The following is a 21,316-nucleotide window of genomic DNA, read 5'->3' as shown; positions in this document are numbered from 1 at the left end:
CGCAGACAGTGAACTGTTCTCCTTTAAACAGGCTTTTATTTGACAGGAGTGCGTTCCTTCAGATCTGAAACTCCACTAACCGCGATTGTACCACGCTCCGCTATAATCAACCATGTTGTAAGTGTGAGCAACGCCACGCACGCAGACATGTGGAAGGAAAAAAAAAAAAAACGCACAGAAGGAATTTAGGGTCATCGAGCTCAGGACATTAAAAGGCCAAACTGTCCTCTGCCTAACATCTAAGGCGGGAGAGCTCTGAATTCCGGCTTCCGCGCATAATTATTTTCTGTTTTAAACACTGAGCTGTGTGTCACCGCTGCGGTAGCCTTGCTGAGCCTCACAATGAAAGCCAGAAAACTAAGAGGCCTACTGTATGTTCTTCACTCCCAGCAATGTTCCTATGAGAAAACCTTATTAATGAGCTTGCAAACGAGCACCCAACAGGGAAATGTCACAAACAAGAGCGGCTAATGCCCCAGAAAATCAAATAACTGAACACTTGGCTGATTGTGGTGCCTTTCATATTTATAATAAAAAGAGGGGGGGCTTTAATTCACTAATTCTGAAGGGGTCAACACCTTGCTGAGCAAAACAACTCATTTATTTATGTTCAGAAATCTCCAGATGATAAATTACATTGATGTTAATCACTTCAATGCATACTACACAATTAATATCTGTACTCACCACCAACTTAAAGATTATTAAAAGTATGACAGCATACACATCTGGCTGATTTTTCACATAATTGGGCACAACAATTTCTCCTGGTACCACAAATAAGGGTCCTAACAAACAAACACTGCAAAATTCTGTGTTCAATTAATTAGGACTTAAATCCACAAGACAAAAGCATTTCCAAGTTATAGCTCAAGCCTTGTCTTCTAGGCAACATGGCAGCTCTCCAGTTTACCTCTCCTCCTTTCCCCGTCAGATTTAAAGCAAGCTGTTCAACAATATACAATGTAGGTCTTCGCTATTTCCTTTTTAAAAAATATCTTCTTAAAAGAACGTAGTTTATACAGAACTCAAATCCATTGTCTGTCATGTAACTGTGGTCATATCCTGGTTAATAGCCAACTGGTCTTAGATGAGGTAGAAAGCGGTTCCCAGAAGGCTTCATGTAGCAAAATGGGCCAGGACTGAACCAAGTGAGTATAACGAATACCAATTCCAACAGGTTAGAGTTCCCCAAGGTAGTCTCATTTACCCAGAAAAGAGCTGTTCTTAATCTGAGGTCCACGGACCAGTTCAGTATTTCCTGGTAATAACCTAATGCTTATAAATGATATTATTAAAAAATCTTTTTAGGTAGCAAAGAAAAGGACATTAAAAATAATACTTATGTATTTATTTTGATGTATTTATTAAGCATAACACACATAGCAAAATAAAATGCCTAATTTGATATTTTTTCACAGGCCTTTGTTAGGGAAAAGCAATAAAGTGACTTAAAGACAAATTCTAAATGCGCGAAGAGTATGGATCATCTGTGGACATGGGAAAACTGGTCCTCGAATAAATGAAGTTAGAAGTCTGTAGGATAAACAGACTCTTTACATTGGAAGCAAAACATGGTGGTATGTGATTTTGTTCATCTTCCCCAGGTCTATGGGACTTTTAAAGGGGTTTTTAAGAAGGTTAAGAAATGCTGATGCTAAGGGTTTGGGCCAATTACAAAATGAGGGTCTAATACTCCTCATAAAGTATCCAAAATGATTCCCCATCCATGCAGACTGGCTGCTGAATCTCATGTGTTTAAGTATCTCTTCTCATTGCCATCAAGACGCGGTGCTGCTCGTCTACAGAGAGAGCCATAAGAGGGATGGGGTTGAACCACTGGCGCTAGCCAACGACCAACAAAGCCTTAGCGCCCAAGGACCAAGCGCCTTCGGCTTCAGAGGCAGGAGGCTCTTGTTATGGCAGAGCTGCTGGTGTCCAGGAGAGTAAAGCTGGTAGGAAATGAGGTAGAGGATTCCAGTCGTGTCTGGAGGAGCTACTTAAGGAATTCCTAGCTGACTCTGCCAAGTTGTTAGTAGCACTCCAGGAATGGAGCGTAGTGAATGATCAGGTGACTTATTTTCTTTCTTTCTTTCTTTTTTTAAAAGATTTTATTTATTTGAGAGAGAGAGAGATTGAGAGGACGAGTGGGAGGAGAGACAGACTGCCCCTGAGCAGGGAGCTCAACTTGGGACTCAATCCCATGACCCTGGAGATCATGACCTGAGCCAAAGGCAGATGCTTTAAACGACTGAGTCACCCAGACGCCCTGTCTGGTGACTTTCTTGAGCACCAGTCTTATTTAAGATGCCAAAGAAGACTCTCAATTCCTATTCAGATTAATATAATGGTTGGCAACTCTTAATTTTTATGTAAAAAGACTTTCTCTTTATATACATTCCGAAAAAAATGAAGTATCAAGAAGAAAATGCCTGTGTGGCTCACTCTGGATAAAAACAAAAACAAAAATAAAAAACAATAGTTTCCCATAAAAAGGTGCTGAGTAAGGGACAGGCGAGGCTAGGTAGGGAGAGACAGGTAGGGGCTCTGTAACCAGGCTCACAGAAACCCCAGATGTGGAGAAATATTATAGACAAGAAATTAACTAGAAAGAAGGAAATATAACACATCTATCTTGTTTGTTCTAAATATAGATGCGATATTTTCATAATATTTACAAATCCACCTTGTTTGTCCTAAATTTATAGATGAGGTATTTACCAAGTTCCCTGGTCAGTTTTCTATAAAAGACTGACCATAAAAAGCCCTCAGTGGCAACCCATCGGGGACCCCTCTCACTCTAGGGAGCTTTCCTTTCTGTTCTCACCTTCCCCTAAGAAACTTCCACTTCCATCACCCTATTGCCTGCAAGATTCATTCTTCAACTCTGTGAGACAAGAACCCTGCAACAGTGCCATGTTAGAGTTAAAAATGATCAACAGGTATGTCTTCGTTTTGGAAGGTATTGGTCACTTCCCTGTGGTTGAGGGCTAGCAGTACTCTAAGACTGAAGTCAAATGGATTCAGATATGCAGCTTTATTCCTTGTTCTTAGAAGGACAAATCTCTCTTGAACCTATGGAATATGGAAGACAAGGCTTATAAAGATGATTATCAAGTCTTCCAAGAGGTAGGAGGTATAGTGCTTAAAATATTTTGCATTTGGGAGTGAGTGTAATTTCATACGTGGGTGGGGCTATATTCTATTTGGAAGATACTCTGGGGACACTGAAAGAGTTTAGGGGCAGGGACTGGGTGAATGTCTACTCAGGTTTCACAAAGGAGTTAATGTATTATTAAAGCTAATGGGCCCCTACAAGGGAAGTTAATGGATATTAAGTTTGCTTAAATGAATTACATATTAACAAAGTCACAAGAAATCTACTATCTGCCAATTTAGATAATATCTGATCATTTCTGTTTTCCCATTATAGGGACATTACAGCACAATAGTTTTAGTGATATGAAAATTATAAGCATGATGCCCATAATGAAGCTACATAATGATGGAGATGAAATGAATTAACAAGAAAAACCTGCATTATGTAATGTTAAATTGAGCCAAACTCACAGAGTAAGAAAAGGTTGGAATGGGATTAGTGTCTTAGAAGCAACTTTTTACATTTACTTTTAGCCACAAGGTGGAGAAGCGATTAGAAGCCACTTTTTTTTTTTTTTTAAAAGATTTTATTTATTTATTTGAGAGAGATAGAATGAGAGAGAGCACATGAGAGTGGGGAGGGTCAGAGGGAGAAGAAGACTCCCCACCGAGCAGGGAGCCCGATGCGGGACTCGATCCTGGGACTCCAGGATCATGACCTGAGCCGAAGGCAGTCGCTTAACCAACTGAGCCACCCAGGCGCCCTAGAAGCCACTTTTTACACCTTTCCCTGGACCCTGTTTTGCTCAGGCAATGTATGCATGTGATAGCGATTGTGGCGGGCTGAACGGTGGCCCTCAGAAGACAGGCTCACTTCCTAGCCCCGGAACCTGCATATATGGCCTTATTTGGAAAGAGAAGTCTTTGTGGATGTAATCAAATTCAGGATCTTGAGATGAGACCATTCTGGATTAGCTGGGTGGGCACTAACTCCAACAACAAGTGTCCATCTAAGAGACACGCAGGGAAGAGAAGACCGTGTTGAGACAAAGCAAGAGACTAGAAAGACACGGCCAGAAACCAAGGAATATCTGGGACTCCCAGAAGCCAGAAAAGGCAAGAAAAACTCTTCTCCTAGCGCCTTCTGAGCGAGCGTGGTCCTGCTAACCCCTCAATTTCAGTCTTCTGTCCTCTAGAACTACGAGAGAATAAATGTGTCATGTTAAGCCACGGAATCGGTGGTAATTAGTTATGGCAGCGCTAGGAAATTAACGGAAGAATTAATAGACTGTAATGCTTTGCCTTTATCAGACCCCCGGCGGCTGCCTTTCCAACCAGACTCTTGCACCCTTCCCACTATGCACACTCAAGTATCAACTGCAGTCTTTCAGAGGCTCAGTTACAGAACCTCTCTGATAAAAAAGTGAGAAGTTGGCTACTTGGCCACAACTTTGCTGCAAGCATGGTTTTGTGCAGAAAACATTTTGGCAAGCAGAAGAGTCCACAGAGAAAACAAGGAGAATGTCTTTAGTTCATTGGGCACAGTGAGGAGACAACCTCATTCCCCACGATCTAGCTGTTATCGATGAAGCCATTGAGGTTGTGGCACCGATTCCAGAAGAGTTCCACTTTTAAACTCACTGCCATGCTTTAAGCTAAAAATGGAAGAGAACATGCACTTTAAAACAAAATGCTAATGGAGAAGGGGAATAAAAGCCCCTCTATAACAAAAAAATTCAGCACTTCTGCTGGGGCTAAGAAAGTGGGAGGGACTACCCTACATTGTGAAGTTGACATAGAAATGATTATAGTCAACACTCACAAAATGCAATTAATTAAGTCATGTGATAGAACAGATTGGAATCATTTTAAAGTTTTCCATTTGGGTTAAATGTAGTATTTCGAAAATCCTCTTTGGCACTCCGTAGCATGGCAGTGTTTCACTAAAATAATCCTTTGATTATTTCACCACTAAGACAACAAGATATAAACTCTATCATATGTATTCAATAAATGGCTTCTGAAGAGTTTTTAAGCAACTGCTACTCTATGCACTCAGGATAAAATACTCAGGTACTGCTACGATTTGAACGAACGTTTGTGTCCCTCCCTTCCCAAATTCCTATGTTGAAATCCCAATGCCCACTGGGATGATATGAGGAGGCGGGGCCTTTGAAAGCAGCTCTGGAGATCTCTAGCCCCTTCCACCCTGAGAGGACATAGCAAGAAGGCAGTGGTTCCGAAGCAGGAAGAGGGAAGGCTTTCTTTAGAACACAACCGCGATGGTGCGCCTTGATCTTGGACTTCTTAGCCTCCAGAATGGTGAGGAATAAATGACTGTGGCTTATGAGCTACTCACTCGGTGCTACTGTGTTAGAGCAGCCTGAACGGACTAAGACAGGTACTCACACTGTACTTCAAGGTACCGCTGGGTCTGCAAGTTTCCGGTGACAGCTGGATGCTCCACCTGACAGATCACTGGGACCCCGTCATCCTCCTTGTGCACCTTCAGCATCAGCTGACTGGTCACAGTGTACATGTCTGACCACTCCTCCACCTCCGATTTGCCTGGGGGACACGGAATAGACCAAGAAATCAGAGTTGCGTGAATTCCTACCACTCTGTTTCTATAGCCTCCTCTCCCTGCCCTGACATTGCTATTTTAACCAAGGTGATGGAAGCCACTCGGGATAAGGTTAAACTGTGGGTAGATAACGGGTAAAATGACAATTTCCTACTTTTCAACCTTACGGGATAGTATGTAAGATGCACTTCTACCCCACATAATAGATACTATTTTTATTTAAATATATTACATATGTTGTCTTCTATCTTAAAACCTCCCACAAAAAGGCAGCTGAAAGTTGAACCACTTTGCCATCTGACTGCTTATGGCATTTTGGAGGAGGAAAAGAGAAGTGCTTTTCACCCCTAACCACCATCTGAACTTGAAACGTCTAGTAGGCTGTCATGCGGTTTAAAAATTCCAGGACATCATCCAAATCCCCGAAGTAATTCAATCAGGAATAGAGATATAAACAATCCCCTCTGCCCACCCCCATCAGCAACAATTAAGAGGGAAAGTAACTAAATGGATTTACATAATTGAAATTGTAATTGAAATGTGTAAACTCTGAGACTTTTAGAAGACCACGAAAAAACAACAACAACAAAAAAACCCGCAGTGGCAGTGGGTAGAGCAAAGTAAGATAGAGGTTTCGGGCCAGACAGGAGACACGTCCAAGAACACCCAGAAAAGGAGGGGGGAGGCTTCCGGATGGGATGAATAGGCCAAGGCAGCCCCTTTCCTGAACTCAGCACTCCCTGGGACATGGCACACCATTAACTTTCTTTTAATGTTTTGTACTTATCGGTAGGCATTTAATGGCTCAATTCACTTAGAAAAGCAGAGGGGAAATGAGAAACTCCTTCCTTCCAAAACCATACCTAGGAAATAGGAGATTAAAACAGAGCAAGCTTTTTGAAACTTAAGCTGTTATATATAGATTTATCTGTTTCTAGATATAGATTTTTATATCCCCTTTCTAAAAGGCCTTATTCTTTTCTTCCTGGCACTCTTGATTTATTCAAGAAGCACACACCGAGCACTTACCTTGGCCCAGATACCAGCTACATGCTTTACAAACATTCACTCATTTCATCTGCCTGAGAATCTCCTACAATCTCTAATATTAATATCCCCGTATTAGCAGAAATTGCTAAACACAGCTGGCGTTTCTGTCAAATGACCAGAGCTGTCTGGCCCCCAGTTATTACTTGCAAAGCAACCTTGGAAAGCAAGGGGTAGGAAGGCCGACACACACATGTTAACTCAGGATGACTGACACAGAAGGGTCAACTAGGGGACAGGCTGTGGCTGAGGCGCTGGCTAAGGGGGCAGATATTTGAGGGTACAGGAATCAACCCTGGGGCGGCCTAGGCCGAGGTTAAAGGAGTGGCCTGCATCACTATCACAAACTGCAAACTTTGCAAAAGAGCAGGCTGGTGAAACGTGCACATGAGTTACAGATTCCATGAGAAAGGGGGTGCCTGCAGATCCACAATTAGGATACGATCCTTCCTGTACTTAACACACCTGCCCCTACAGGAAAGCACAGTCAGCAAGCTGATGGTGCAGCAATCCATGTTAGAATGACTCGGAATTCACCATCAAGACTGGTAGCCTTTTTTTAAATGTCCAACATGAGAATTTGGGGTGCTGACCCACCCGAGGTCACAGGGTGAATGAGAACTGAGGGACAATATGGACACCCGGAGTTCAGGGGACACCTCCACCAGTGACTCTTCCTGGTCTAAAGAGTTCTAGTTCTTTCTGAGCATCGGAGCCAAAATCTAGCAATACCACGAACCATGAGAGACGATGGACTCTGAAAAACAAACTGAGGGTTCTGGAGGGGAGGGGGGTGGGGGGATGGGTTAGCCTGGTGGTGGGTATTGAGGAGGGCACGTTCTGCATGGAGCACTGGGTGTTATACACAAACAATGAATCATGGAACACCTCATCTAAAACTAATGATGTAATGTATGGCGATTAACATAACATAATAAAAAAAAATTTTTTTAAAAATCTAGCAACACCTATCACCACAAACCCTCAAACAACAGGGGGAGGATATGCGTTAGAGTCAATAAAATGCTTTTATGCTCCGGCTTCAGATGCATTTAGCAATTGATTACGAGCCCTATCTAAGTGGGCATTTTTGTTTTAGGGGCATGTTTGGCATTCATCTTTAATTTCCCTCAAGGTGTGGCCCTGCTGGAGTCAGGTGCCCGCCTACTACTTCTGGATAGGGCAGGCTGCCCCTCACCTTTTAGCTCCTTGTTCCCTTTGAACCACCTGATGGTCGTGGCTGGCTTGCTGGCCATGGCGGTGCAGTTGACTTCAATCTCCTCGCCTTCCACCGCTGTGTCTTTCTGGATATCGATCATCAGGTTGCGTGGTGGGACTACAAATTAAACACAGAACCCATTTCTGCACATAGGCTTCTTTTCATTAGACATTCGCACCACCACTACCAAAAAGAGGAGACAACTAATGGACATTCCTGATGGGATTTTAAAACAAACTGCCACCGGAGGGGAAAAAAGAAGTACAAAAGTCATCATCAAAGAGTGTGAATTATGTGAAAGTTGTTAATTCAGAATTTCTTTCCTAAAGTTATCTTATAAAATGCCCAGCCTCCCACTCCTAAGTCATCAGTGACCAAGTTATAACAACAGCGGTATTAGTTATCCATCAGTTATTAGAAAACTGACCAGAACGTAGATCCAAAAGTAAGATGAGTACACATGAATGAATTTATCATCCTCATCAGGAAGGATCTGGAAGGACTATCTGTCCTTGAACTCAACCCTTGGATTTCAATCTTCATATGAAAGATTCCAAAGACAACCAGCAAAGATCAAAAACTTAGAGTCCCTTAAAAGAATCGCTCATCATAAACACACACAGAAAACTTGTGCTTTAGAACCAGTTTCGTTCAGTTAAAATTATCCACAGAGAACTGGGATACAATCATGACTTCCAATGGACAGCATAGTAATAAAATCCACTGGATGGGAAGATGCAGTAAGACAGGACATGCCAGTTAATCTGTAGTAATTTTTCCATGTTCTGAAATCTGATGCTCGATTTTAGAAAGCAAAGGTGAAAAAGACTATTAAGTGCCTGCAAGTCCATTTTATATGTCAGAATTAAAACCACTCTTCTTTAAGCATATTAAGCATATATAATAAGATGGAATAAAATGTTTGGGGGATAAAGTGCAGAATAGCAAATCCAGACTAGGTAGGGTGACGGGGACGGTGAGAAAGCATGTTATCTTTTATGAAACTGAGTTGATGGCGAGACTTCACATCAGGTGCAACCTACCGCAAGACGGAGCTTCTTGAAATAAAAATCAGTAAGAATATGGAATTCAGCAGAGTGAATCTCAGACTATGTGCCCTGACCACCATGAATAAGCAAAGACAGTTCTGAGACTTATGATTAATAAGTTTCTCAACTCAGAAGAGAAACAAGAAATTAAATATGTATAAACATGCCATCCTGATGATCAAGTTGAATAATAAATCTCTGATACCACTTCAATAAATTATGGGATTAAACCACGTATTTGGGATTTCCAACTGTTCGAGTCCAATGTAAAATTCTGTGTACAGGAAGACTTTTACATTGAATTGAAGCACTTGAAAATTCCTACAGAGAACGATGGAAAAGGAAAAATGGTATGTTGCATATGTTTCTCAGCAAGACAGTGTGTGGGGTGTGTGTGTGTGTGGGGGGGTGAATATTAGAGCAAAAGCGGGCCTCTTCTTTGTTCACCGTGTAAAAGAACACATTTGCTCAATTGGATGTGTTGCCAAAGTGATATGGCCCAAATGAGTAGTTAAACATGGCAGAGAACTACCCTCGCTTACATTAAAAAAAAAAAAAAAACAAGCATAAAGAGAGATAGTCTAACATCCAATTTGGAGTTGCACATCTGCCAGCATTTTAAGAGACACAGAAAGGCAGTGACAAAAGTAAATGGGACGACTTCAGCTAGCTATTTCCTGAACATAGATATTCTTGCCAGATGACAATCAGGATGGTTATAGATTTTCATCACACACACCTACAGAGTTGATAGGGAATACACACAGAGACTAGATGTTTTGGACCAACAAATACTACCAAATTCTGAGTGCAGTATCGTAGGAATATTAAAATAAAATGCTATTGTTAGAGCAAATGTCAGAGGAAAAGATTGCCCAAGCCTGAAGAAAATAAGATCTCGGTGAGCTAGGAGGAGCAAAGTAAGAGGCAAGAAGATGAAACCACCAAAGAGTAAAAGACATAGGAACGCCACCCCCCCCGCCCCACCCCCCACACGGAGAAATGAAAGTCAGACAATAGTAATTCCTGTTAAGGTTCAGACAAAAATAAAAGGAGAGTGATGGAAATCATTCCTGATGTTGGCATATGCCATGCCGCTCAACGAGAAATGGGATTGAGTACAGTAACCAAAGAGATAGCACGCAATTCAAGGAAATTCAAACTGAGTAGGGGAGACTCCGGGAAAGCAGTCCTCTTTGGATAGGACAAAGAGGGCAATGGAGCCCATCGGATTCCAGCCGGCTTGTGTAACTTTGGAGAAAAACCCTGCTGGTGGCTCTGTGGTGACCTGGGAATCTTGACGGGAAGAGATCCCGGACTTGTTAAGAGGTTCCGGCACGTGCCACGGTCAAGTCTCAATGGCACCCAGCCTCCAACACAGGCTTTGTCAGGTATTTGTGTCCTGTGTGCTCCTGGGGCTCTTTCCTTCATGCTCCCCTTACTCATGGCCTGAAGACAGTTTAGCTCTCCTCATCACAGGCTCCCCCTGACCGCCACTAGCTCTTCCTCTTCCAGGGTATTCCTCTCTGGGAGATGGAGGCGGTCACGGAGACGAGAGTCTGCATTACCAATCATGTCTGCCGGTTCAAAGGAAGGAGATGGAAAAGCGCATGTATAAACGAGGGCAGAGGAACAGCTACCAATGCCTCTTAGATTTTGTTTGGAGGCTCAGAGCCTGATCAGCAGCAAAGAGACCCTCTTTGTTACGGATTACCTACTGCTTGGCATCGCCCATGCTGCTTCTTCCTCTCCTGCAACACATACACCATCAAGTCCCCTAACCCTTCAGGGGGATGCCACTACCCATGCTAGGTCCTCGGGTCATCTTCCTGAACAGCTGACATCATCTAACTTCGTAGCTAAAGTAAACATGTGGACAACTCGCCACATCGTGGAAAACGGGACCAGAAAATAAAGGACTTATTTGTCATTGAGAAGAGCATCCTGAGAAAGAGCTGAGTGATTTTATTCCAAGTCCACAGTGTTCTCAAGAGTGTGGCCAGGATTTCTGACTTTACTAAGATGAGAAGAAACAGTCAAGGGTAGCGGGAGCTGTGTGGTTTGCAAACCTAAAATCAAATCTGATCACGTGGGTCACAATGGTTTATTGATATTATAAAGGTGACTTCTCTGATTTTTTTTTTTTTAAGAGCAAGAAAGCTTTGGAAAATATAAACGAGGTGATTTAAGTCCTTCTAAAAAGAAAAAAATGGGGTCGGACAAGAAAAAGTTAAAGTTTATTTTGGTCTATTAATTGTACCCTGTTTTCCCTTCAACTCCACAATGTCTAATACAAAAGTGATTAGTAAAGTATAAAAATCCATTTGTGGGAAAAATGAATTAAAACTGCTACTAACCAGAGAATGCACTTAAACGTGCTCTACTAAACAGACACATTTAGTAAAAACTGCCTGCCGCCATTAATGAAAATAACCAAAGATGTATGTAAGGAGGTGCATACAGATGAAAACATGAATGGAAATCACAGGGAGAAATACTAGAAAATAGCAAAGAAATGTCAAGGTTCTTCTTAGCTAACCTCAAATCTATAAGAGTGCTCATTATAAACATTACGCCTACAACATTAAAAAAAAAATCAGCAATATCAAGATGAGTCACACGTTAATTACAACAAAAGAGGAGTCTTAAAGCTGATCAGTATGTGAAATCTCACTCCAAAACCCTTTGAAATAATTAGGTTCTCCTGTTCCTGGAATCTTAGGAGTGAACACTAATCTTAGAAGGACAGGACTGTAATAATATTAGCTGCTATTATCAGTAACTATATTTATCTTAAAGCGGTGTATTCTCTTTCTCGTTCCACTGTTTCCACGAATACTGGTATAAAGAGAGTTCTACACTATGATCTAGAGAAAGGAACCAACTCACACAAGTGGAGGGAGTGAATGGATATCCTAACAGGCACCCAAATGCATGCAAAATATCATCGGTGAGTTTTCAGTTTTTACATGGATCAGATAATACACGTATTAGTAACTAACAAATAACCATCTCTACGTCTTGTAATTATGCTGAAATTTTTGCTGAATGCTTCAAACAGCTAATAGACACATGCACTAAAATGAGCATCTTCAACCTATGAAGGAAGTTTGACAGCTGTGTAAGTATATATGGAATCCTTTTTAGAGAACCATAGATAGAAACGAAGATGCTAATAGATCACTCTTCATTCACTAGAATACCTGAAAATTCTAAACCTTAGGAAAAAGGTTTGAATATATGAGTATCAGTGGAAATTGTCAGATTTTGGAATATGAAAGACTCCAACACTGATGACAACAATTTCACTCCGTCAAAGAATCCTAGAGTCAATTCAATGGAAAGAATATTAAATGAATACATACTATCTGCAGAAAGAGCATCTACTGGTATTACTTTCAAGTATGTTTAAGTTAATGCTTCTATACAAGACAAGCAGGAACCTATTACTTCTAGAATAATCAGACCTCCAACAGGATTACAGGCATAAATGCCTCTCAAAAGTCTAGTGCTGTCATGTTGACTCCCAAGCACTGAATATATTCAGTCAAACTGGCCCAATCCAGTGGGTCTGCGAACAAATGTCCCAGATTCCGGAAACTGACAGGCATTCAGTGCTTGCCTGTGGCCAGACCTACTCCCAAAAACAAAAGAGGTGCACCTTCAGGCACATTTGGGATTTTACTGAAAACAACGCAGGCTAAAAGACACAAAGGTTGTGAGACAGAACAGTACGGTCTGTTTCAAGGTGTAAGATTCTAGATTTGCACCATGTGCTTTGTAACCCGGGCAGCATGGCTCATCTCTCTTCTTATCATTTCCTCCCGTGGAAGATAGTCATACTTAAAAGGTACAGGTAGAAAAATACTCTGAAAGCTATAATATTCCATTCCATTGCTGTTACTCTTATGGAAAGGCCATAACCAATGACGGGTCAGTGGGCAGATGGTCGGCTTGAAGTCTGTGTATTCGAGTAACTCACTGGCTGCACAGTGTTTTCAAATACTTCTCAACAACCACATGGACAGAACACCTCAACGCACACCTGCAAAATACCAAATTAAGTCATCCCAGCAAAACCTTTCACGCTGATTATTTCTGCAGGCCTAATAGGGATTAATGCTAAAATTAAAGCAGACATGTACATCTGAAAGTCATCTACCGTCCAACACAGACCATGTTAGAAATTGCATGACCTGACATGGACTAGGACTTCCTAAAATCAGTATTGCTCTCATCACGAACATGTATGGAAGCACTAGGGACATGTTTTAGTTTAATGAATGAAAAAGTATTTTCCCTTTTACAGCTGTGTTTAAACAGTAATGAGGCAGCAGTCCAGTATGTACATCCATAAATACATATATGTTCACACACACCAAACAGAAACGTCCTTCATATTTATCTTTCTTCCTTAATCTTCGTATCATTACACCAAAAAGCTGCACTCTGCCGCCTCAAATAGACTTTGATTCATCGTCTTTCTGAAGGTGTAAATCAGAGAACTTGCCTCATTCTACAGTGTATGTCCTTGAAAACTCGCTTTCAAAAATCCAAATCAGCTGCTGTTATGTACTGGTGTACACATTTGTCTAAAAGGTGACTAATTCAGACCACCTTCAGCACAGGAGTATCTGCTGACTCTATCAAAATCTAAATATGGAAACTTAGCTACTGGGATTTTCCTGAAAATCACAATCTGGTGATCGTAAGACATTCAGCTCCCTAGAAGTGTCCTTAGCAGCCTGTCAACAGTCCTTGCTTATTATCGGCCTCCTCGCCCCTAGAAGCTCTTAATTCTTTTATGTCCAATGGTTGCAATTTGTGGCAAAGTGTGTGTTCATGGGGTATGATTTTTATAGCATCGTCTAGAGTATAAGCAATACACAAGGCGGTGAGTAAAGCCAAAGATAAGATCAACAATATTAAATGAGATGTAACTCAGCAGGAAAAATCATTAAGTGGATTTTACAAGCGAGCTCTGTCATGGGGTACAGATGTACAGATGTGGTAACCCACCTCCTCCTCTCCTGCACAGAAGGAAAAAAAAAAATCCTGGTCGTTTAGAAGCAATGACATTTCATGTGGTGAGTGATTCATTTGAGGGCTCTAAATTCTCTTGATCTTTGCTCTGAAGCTTGAGGGTTGAAACCCAAGAGCAGGTGGGATCTATAAAGACTGCTGACTGCCATTCCTTAGAGTGTTTGGTAAAATAGGCTATTTTTAAAAGTCAGCAAGATGGGCAGTGATTCTTCCTAAAACAGGTTTGAACAGCAAAATTTACCATTAACCTCTTCCTTGCTGCTGGAAGCCAGCCGGCAGTAAGGGCCACCCACTCCGCTTCCCAGGACACACCCCCACGCGTTTCTTACCCAGCACTGTGATTGTGGTATAACTTTCTTGTGGGGGGTCAGTGTAGAGCTGGCAAAAGTATCTCCCTTCATCCGAAATTGAGACATTTGTCAGCGACACTTTGAGTTCACTGCTAGAAAAATTCAGCAACTGAAACCTGCTGTCCTTCAAAGCTGTGAAACAAAACACAGAGGTAGTCGTTAGGAGGAAGACACTACACAGTCCATTTTCCTTACCTAGGGGAGGAGAATGTTAGGGGACTCGAAAAGCCGCTACAGAGAAGAAAAATCGAGTAAGTCTTCGTGCACCTGCTGGGTACTTCTTCATACTTCTTGAATTACTATTTTGGGCTTCTGCAATAACTGCATGTAGACAAATAGCCTTGTCTGAAAGGAAAGCAACACACGTGAGGGCTTGTGGGTGTATGCACGCGTGTGCGCTCCTTGCTGTCAGTTTCCAGCCCTTATTCGTAAACTGTTTCAGATTTTCCACCAGAGTTCAGTAAAATGAAAACAGAAGGAAAGCGCAGGCTGTGGGCACTGGAAGTTGAGGGAGTAGGACCTATATAGGCTTTTGAGTTGTCTCTAAAAATCTGAGGCCTTAAAAAAAAAAAAAAAAAAAAAAAAAGCAGTTCCAAATTATGAAGATAAAAAAAATCATTATCAGTAATTTCAAAAACAAAATGGAAGTAATTAAAAAAAACTTCATAGCAAAACAATTTAACTTGGATGCACCTTTGTATTTGGTACCGTCGGAGGTGGAGCTGCCCAGAGTCCACGACCCAGGGCCTCCCAAAGCCTCCGACCCCGCCTGCAGTTTCCTAATTGCATTCGACTTCACAACGGGAAACGGATGAAGATAAAGCAGGAAATCAGAGTCACCACAAAAATCATGTATGTGGGCTTTTTATTAATTTCAAATATTCACTTTTAAAGTCCTTGTGTCAATTTTGGCAAAGGTTAGATTCATTTATAATGACAAAAATACACTCTAAGAATGGCTGGCTCCTCTTCTTTTACCTTCCTTTGTGCTCTGAGATGTTCCTTAGTTTTATCAACTCTTTCCACAGTTCATGAATGTTCTGGGGCGTTGGGGAGAACAGGGACAAGCAGATGTGGAGGGACATCTGCTTTGATTAGGCACCCATGCTCCCAAAGAGCGATCTTTTGAAAGACCTGATTCCTGCTCTGGTTAAAGCTCTGACATCCATTTGAACCATTTCTGGGACGTACAATTAAGTTCCAACGATTCCTTTTTGGGATATTACATTTGGTAAGACTTCAGCACATGGTAACCTCTGTCTACCAGAGATTATGGTGATAGGAGATTTTGGCTTTGTCTTTATAGGCACACATTACCTTGGAAACTTCCATCTTCAAACCAAACAGATTACCCTTCAGAATACTATATTTTCCTTGCCTTACCCTATTTGAGTTGTTTGTGTCAGCTAAGTATTTGGGACTCAATTGCAATTCACCTTGAATTACTACAATCAATTCCTATTGCAAAGTAAGACTGCTTTACTTTTAAAAGGGACCATTCAAGGTTTCTATTAAGTAGAAAGATTATGATTGCATGTCTCTTCCTCCCTCTGAAGAATTGACTAAACTTTAAGCATCTAACATTAAATTTAGAAAAGGAGGCCTTGGTAATCTCTTTATCGAGACAACATGTAGGAAAAAAAAAGTTGCAACCTAATGCTACAGAGATAGAAACTTACGCCTGAAGTCTCTGAAATAAATAGTCTGCCTGTTGGGATTCAGCAGCTGAATCACAGAGTCGTCACTCTTATTGACTTGGCAGCTGATGGTTGCGACTTCTCCCTCGATCACTGTCACGTCTTTCGTAAACAAATTCTGTCCATCGCCTTAAAAAAAAAGAAAAGGAGAAATGAATTTCCATCAATTAAAATTTGGTTAATGGCTCAGTTAGAACGAGAGACAAGAAACGTATTCCAAAATGGGCACCAAGGGCGATACTGGGGTGGCTCCCATCTTCCTCCGCAGTCCACAAAGTGAGTCCGTTGATCCCAGAGAGACCCAGGGGCAAAATGTGACGAAGCCTGGGATCAACATGCTCTCAAAAGTTGTGATGCCCACGTCCCAGCCCCCGGTTTCTTATACCAGTTGAGGAATGCGCTGGAAAGGTATGGAAAGGTCAGAGAGCTGACTTTTCTAAGAAGCTGCAGCTCTCACGAATGGAGTAGGGGAGAAGCACATACTCCACCTCAGCTCACATGCCCTTGAGCTAAGCTATTTGGTTGCCTCACAGAAAACTCAAGGGGCCACTTAATAGAAGTAGGGAGGAGGGCTCAGGAAATAATCTCATCTTGTTAGCGGATGTCGTCATTCCCAAGGTATAGGCCCTTCCACTGTTTACCGGGTGGGAGTGAGGACCTACCCAACTAGGACGCTCAGGAATCCCGGTAACATCCTGGGAAGGCTTATAGTTCAGTCGGTTACTCTGCTCTCAGAAACTCATGCCTTCACGACTGACCCAAAGCCCCAGGCGGTCCCGAACCATGCCCCTTCTGTCGATCACCCCCACCTAGCCATGTAGACATGCTCTTTCAGAACTCGGCACACAGTCAAGGCGTTCAGATCCACTGATCGAAGGCTCATCTCCGGACCTGCTCTCGTTTGTTGCTTCTGTGATCAGTGACAGCAGTCGGGGCCCCTCACAAATGACCCATATGATCCACAGCGCAGGTAGGAGAAGGGGAGAGTTCAATTCATCAGCAGAAGATGAAGTAATTGTTGAATGTCCTACTCCGTACCCAGCACAGCAGAGGATATAGAAATACGGGGCACTGTCCTGGCCTTTCAGAAGCCGCCACATGAGTGAAAACTGGTATCTAATCTTCACGTATGGAATAAAAAGTGTAGAATGGGCAATGGGTATAATGGTCGATCAGGAAGGGGAAGAGGAAGATTGCTTTTTGGCTGTATGACCTCAAGTAAAGTACTTAAAGCCCCTGAACCAGTTTCTCATCTGCAAAGTAGGGACAGTAATTCAAAGCCCTCTCAGAGAGCTGTCGGAAGGACTGAGGAAGGTAATAAATATAAAGCATTTAGCACTGTGTCTAGCTTCTTATAAAACTGAACAAATGGCGGCTGCCATCATCATCATCATCACCATCCTCTCTCTAGTTGTCAAATCCCAACGTTAATCAGGCAACCCCACGCGTTTAGTGTGGATACAAGAATGAAGGCTCACGCTCCCTCTTCCCAAGCTTTCTAGGTAATTATAGATCAGGTGGTTCGTTCACTCCCCCCACCAAAACAAACACAAAAGAAAAGCCCAAAACCCAACTTTGTCACATTTAGAAACAAAGATCAAAGATAAACACTATTGCAAGACAGGGAGTGAGAGAGCGTGCGCATAAATAGAAATGCAATTAGAGTAAACGGAGGATTTCCACCTGCTAGCGTATTTCTGCTGAAGGATCCTTTTTTGGCAGGGCACAGTGAGGAAGTGTGTGACAAGGGTGTCTGAGATGGCTTTAAGCCAAATCCACCCAGAAAGAGACCAGCCTCTGATAGAGGATTAGAAAGGAGGGAACTAGGGGATAAGGACAAAATCATTAGAGCCACAGACAAACAAAAAGTCTTGGTGCTTGAAGGAGCCAACCAAAGTAAAACCCAACCTTGAGATCTCCGACACAGGGAATTAACCTAGGTGTGAGGCCCACCGGGCTTGTAGTGAGCGAAAGGGTGAATTTTCCCTAGCTTGATCCAGCAGTGAAGGCCGAGTGGGCTGAACAGTGTTGTGGAGTAATAACAAAGAGAAAAAGTGATCAAAAAAAAAAAAACAACCCACGAAGGAATGCTTATTTTTCCCTCCATAGATTTCTGTGACAAACACAGAATTCAGAAGCCAGATGGAGGGAGCAGTATATTCCCAGATTTGAGAAAAGAACAAGGAAAGGGGAATTCTTGCCAATCAAGCAAGCTTTGCAAGGTAGTTTTTTACTGGCCCTGGCAAAAGTATGTACAGAAAGGACGATATCCTTATTTCCTCAGGGTAACCCAATCTAGTAAGAAAATTAAGGAAAAATTAAACCGCACAATTCCAATGTTGTATCGGTAGGAAGTCACGGGACTTGCCCCGAGGCGATTAGAATACCAAATGGGGTCCAACTGGGTTGCGGGTGGAGAGTTCCTCCACCTAAAGAAGTCTGCTACCATCGTAAATAAGAATCTTCCATGTCCAAAAGGAACCCATGGAAAGGCCACCCGGGGATAGGCCTCAATCCCTTCAACATCAACCATGCCTTACAGATCCTAATCACCATCTTGGGGGTCCTGGAACTTCAAGCCAGTTGCAATTCAACTGGACCCTAATAAGATACTCTCTGTGGGACTAACTAAACCTTTTAGTGTTAGTCCTTCCTCGGAATGCTGGTATATTCTTCCTGAATAGCATCCGTAGCCACATTAAGGCTATCAGACATTAGCACTGGAGCTGGGGACAAAGAGGAGGTGACCGTGATTCTGTGTTTTGCGCAATTAAGGTAATAAAACAGAATCAGAGGGGTTTTGTCTGTTAAAAAGTCTACACCTTTTTTTTTTTTAAAGATTTATTTATTTATTTGAGAGAGTGAGAATGAAAGAGAGTACATGAGAGGGGGGAGGGTCAGAGGGAGAAGCAGGCTCCTCACTGAGCAGGGAGCCCGATGCGGGACTCAATCCCGGGACTCCAGGATCATGACCTGAGCCGAAGGCAGTTGCTTAACCAACTGAGCCACCCAGGTGCCCTACACCTTCTTAATTATTACTTACAATTAGGTAACATAAGACCGAATCACTTTAGTGTGCTATTATGAAGTCATTCAGGTAAAATTTTTGCCGTCTGACATTTTTGCCCTCGTGTGCTCTGCAAATCCACGGTGGTATCATCATCATTACTGCATTATTTTTTGAAATTGCTAAAGCCAACCTCAAATCCGATGTCTCAGAAAATGACAGTTCCTAGCTATGTTAACATGGTTATAACACTAATGCTAAAAGATCACAAGCGATAATGAAGTATTTTGCTGAAAGAGATCAAAGTGCCTTGGCTGATGCTGGTGGCCCAAGAATGCCACTGTAAAAATCACCAATAAATTACACGGGTCAGCTGGACAGCAGTTATATTAAACAGAGCTCCATACTTCGAGGCACCATAGGATGCTGCAATGGAATAATAATGACCTATTTATTTGAGGTGCCGAATGTGAATGACAGTGATGAAAATACGATTTGTATGTCAGTACTCTTAACTGCCTGAAGCCTTTATGTAAAAATAATTTCTGCTCACACCCTCAAATATTTCTTCCAAACAGAAGGGTGCACTGTGACTTGATAAATTTCCCCTTGAAATAGATATCACGACAATTAGGTTGTTACAGAACACAACTTGAAGTGTAGCAGAAGGGTACAAACAGGCAACGTAGGTACCTTTCTTAAATAATCCGTTTAAAGAACCTTCCTGATTTTCTAAAACTCAATTAGCAGATACACTATCAAGGCAGAAATAGCACATGTTCTGGGCAAAAGAAATCAAGTAGGTTCAATATACCACAGCCATTAAATAGGGCTGTTAACAGCAAGGTAATTTATTTTAAGGGCGGAACAATGTCTGACATGTATAGACATTTTTGACTGCTAATTGGTGTATATGGGTGAGGTTTAAGAGACAGCATCAAACTGGGTTTTTATTTATATCAGCAACTGTATTCCCTAGAACTTCCCCATTTGCCCCCCAATTTCTAAAAATACAACTCTGGCTCTGGAGAGGCCAGCAAGTATCCCGCAGTAAACTAGAAGTTGCTAGGACATTTATTACAAGACACAGAAAGCATATTGTCTAAGAAAAGAAGAAAAAAAAATACTTCGGTGATTAGTAAAGACCATTTGAGCCGAGTTGGTTAGGGCTGGAGTGGGGGTGGGGGTGCCACGGGCTCATCAGCCCCCTATTCGTTCAGTCTTCAACTGGCTTAACTCAGGGATTCTTTCCTGAAACCTCCTGGGGTTGCAGACTACTTCAGGGGCATTACCCCCAACCGTAGCATTGACTGCCATCTACCTCCTCCACAGTATGGCCGCCCAAAGGGGGTGATGGGGCCGATCTTAGGGCCAGAGGCCAGAAGGAGAAGAGGGGAAGGGGGCAAACATTTCTCCAGTACCAGGCACGGTGCTGGGTACCTTGCACACGTTTCCCTCTCTAACTCCTGGAGTTAACAATACCCCCAACTTTAAAGGTTAAGAACGGGAGACCCAGAGCAGTTCGAGTAAGTTGCCTAATGTAATTTAGCTAAGTGCCGGGGCCGGTGTTTGAACCCAGTTCTAGAACGTCAGCTTTCTCTGGCCCATGCGGTTTGTACTTTTTACCCAGCCAACCTCAGGATCTGCTGCCAAGGTTTCTATTGGCTCTGCCTTGGAGAATTAACTTGCTTTTAAAGAGGGTTATTTCCCTATGAGCAACTTCTGATTTTTTTTTTTTAATTTCCATAATTTATCCAGAACACAATTACGCACTTGAAGATGAGAGAGAAACTGTCCTGACTGTAAAGCACCTTGTTGACTACAGCTTCTTTCTCTAGGCACTCGGCACCCTTTGCCCCTGGAGAATGCCTTCGACCCCCGATCCCCGAGCATTTGCCGGCACAGGGAGCCCGCCCCCACTGCCCGGCTGCTAATAAAGAAAGCACTTCATTTACACCGGGGGAGTCTCTCCAGTCAAGTCTACAATAAAAGGGCAAGTCAGTTAGAACAGAATTTGGTTTATACTATGGCAACTATGTAAACTCTTACTGACACCGAGGAACACAGATGACTCTTCACTGGGAAGACGGTTTGCCCAGAGAAAGAGCAAATAGAGTCCCCTGACCTACTCCTTCAGTAGCAAAATCATATTAAGGAAACCTTTTTCCCCCCCTCCCCTCCCCTCTGCTATACGGAAGACTGCACCTAACATGAAATTGGC

At 42.4% G+C, this 21,316-nt stretch overlaps 1 protein-coding gene across 3 annotated transcripts in view; it reads right to left on the bottom strand.

The window, feature by feature from the left end:
- CADM1 (cell adhesion molecule 1) overlaps positions 1-21,316 on the bottom strand; it is a 293,742-nt gene that overhangs the window by 49,391 nt on the left and 223,035 nt on the right. For all 3 annotated transcript variants that reach the window (XM_081799430.1, XM_081799431.1, XM_081799432.1), the window contains exons 2-5: positions 16,071-16,217; positions 14,371-14,523; positions 7,929-8,066; positions 5,509-5,667 (exon numbers count right to left, since the gene is read on the bottom strand). In XM_081799430.1, the coding sequence (XP_081655556.1) occupies positions 5,509-5,667; positions 7,929-8,066; positions 14,371-14,523; positions 16,071-16,217 (597 nt within the window). The remainder of the gene's footprint in view (positions 1-5,508; positions 5,668-7,928; positions 8,067-14,370; positions 14,524-16,070; positions 16,218-21,316) is intronic.

This window comes from Leptonychotes weddellii, chromosome 11 (genome assembly GCF_054177405.1).
Source record: "Leptonychotes weddellii isolate Sample4059 chromosome 11, ASM5417740v2, whole genome shotgun sequence".
In the NCBI taxonomy this organism is placed as follows: Eukaryota; Metazoa; Chordata; class Mammalia; order Carnivora; family Phocidae; genus Leptonychotes; species Leptonychotes weddellii.
The sequence above is the reverse complement of the archived record's forward strand: the minus strand, read 5'-3'. Positions and strand labels throughout refer to the sequence as shown.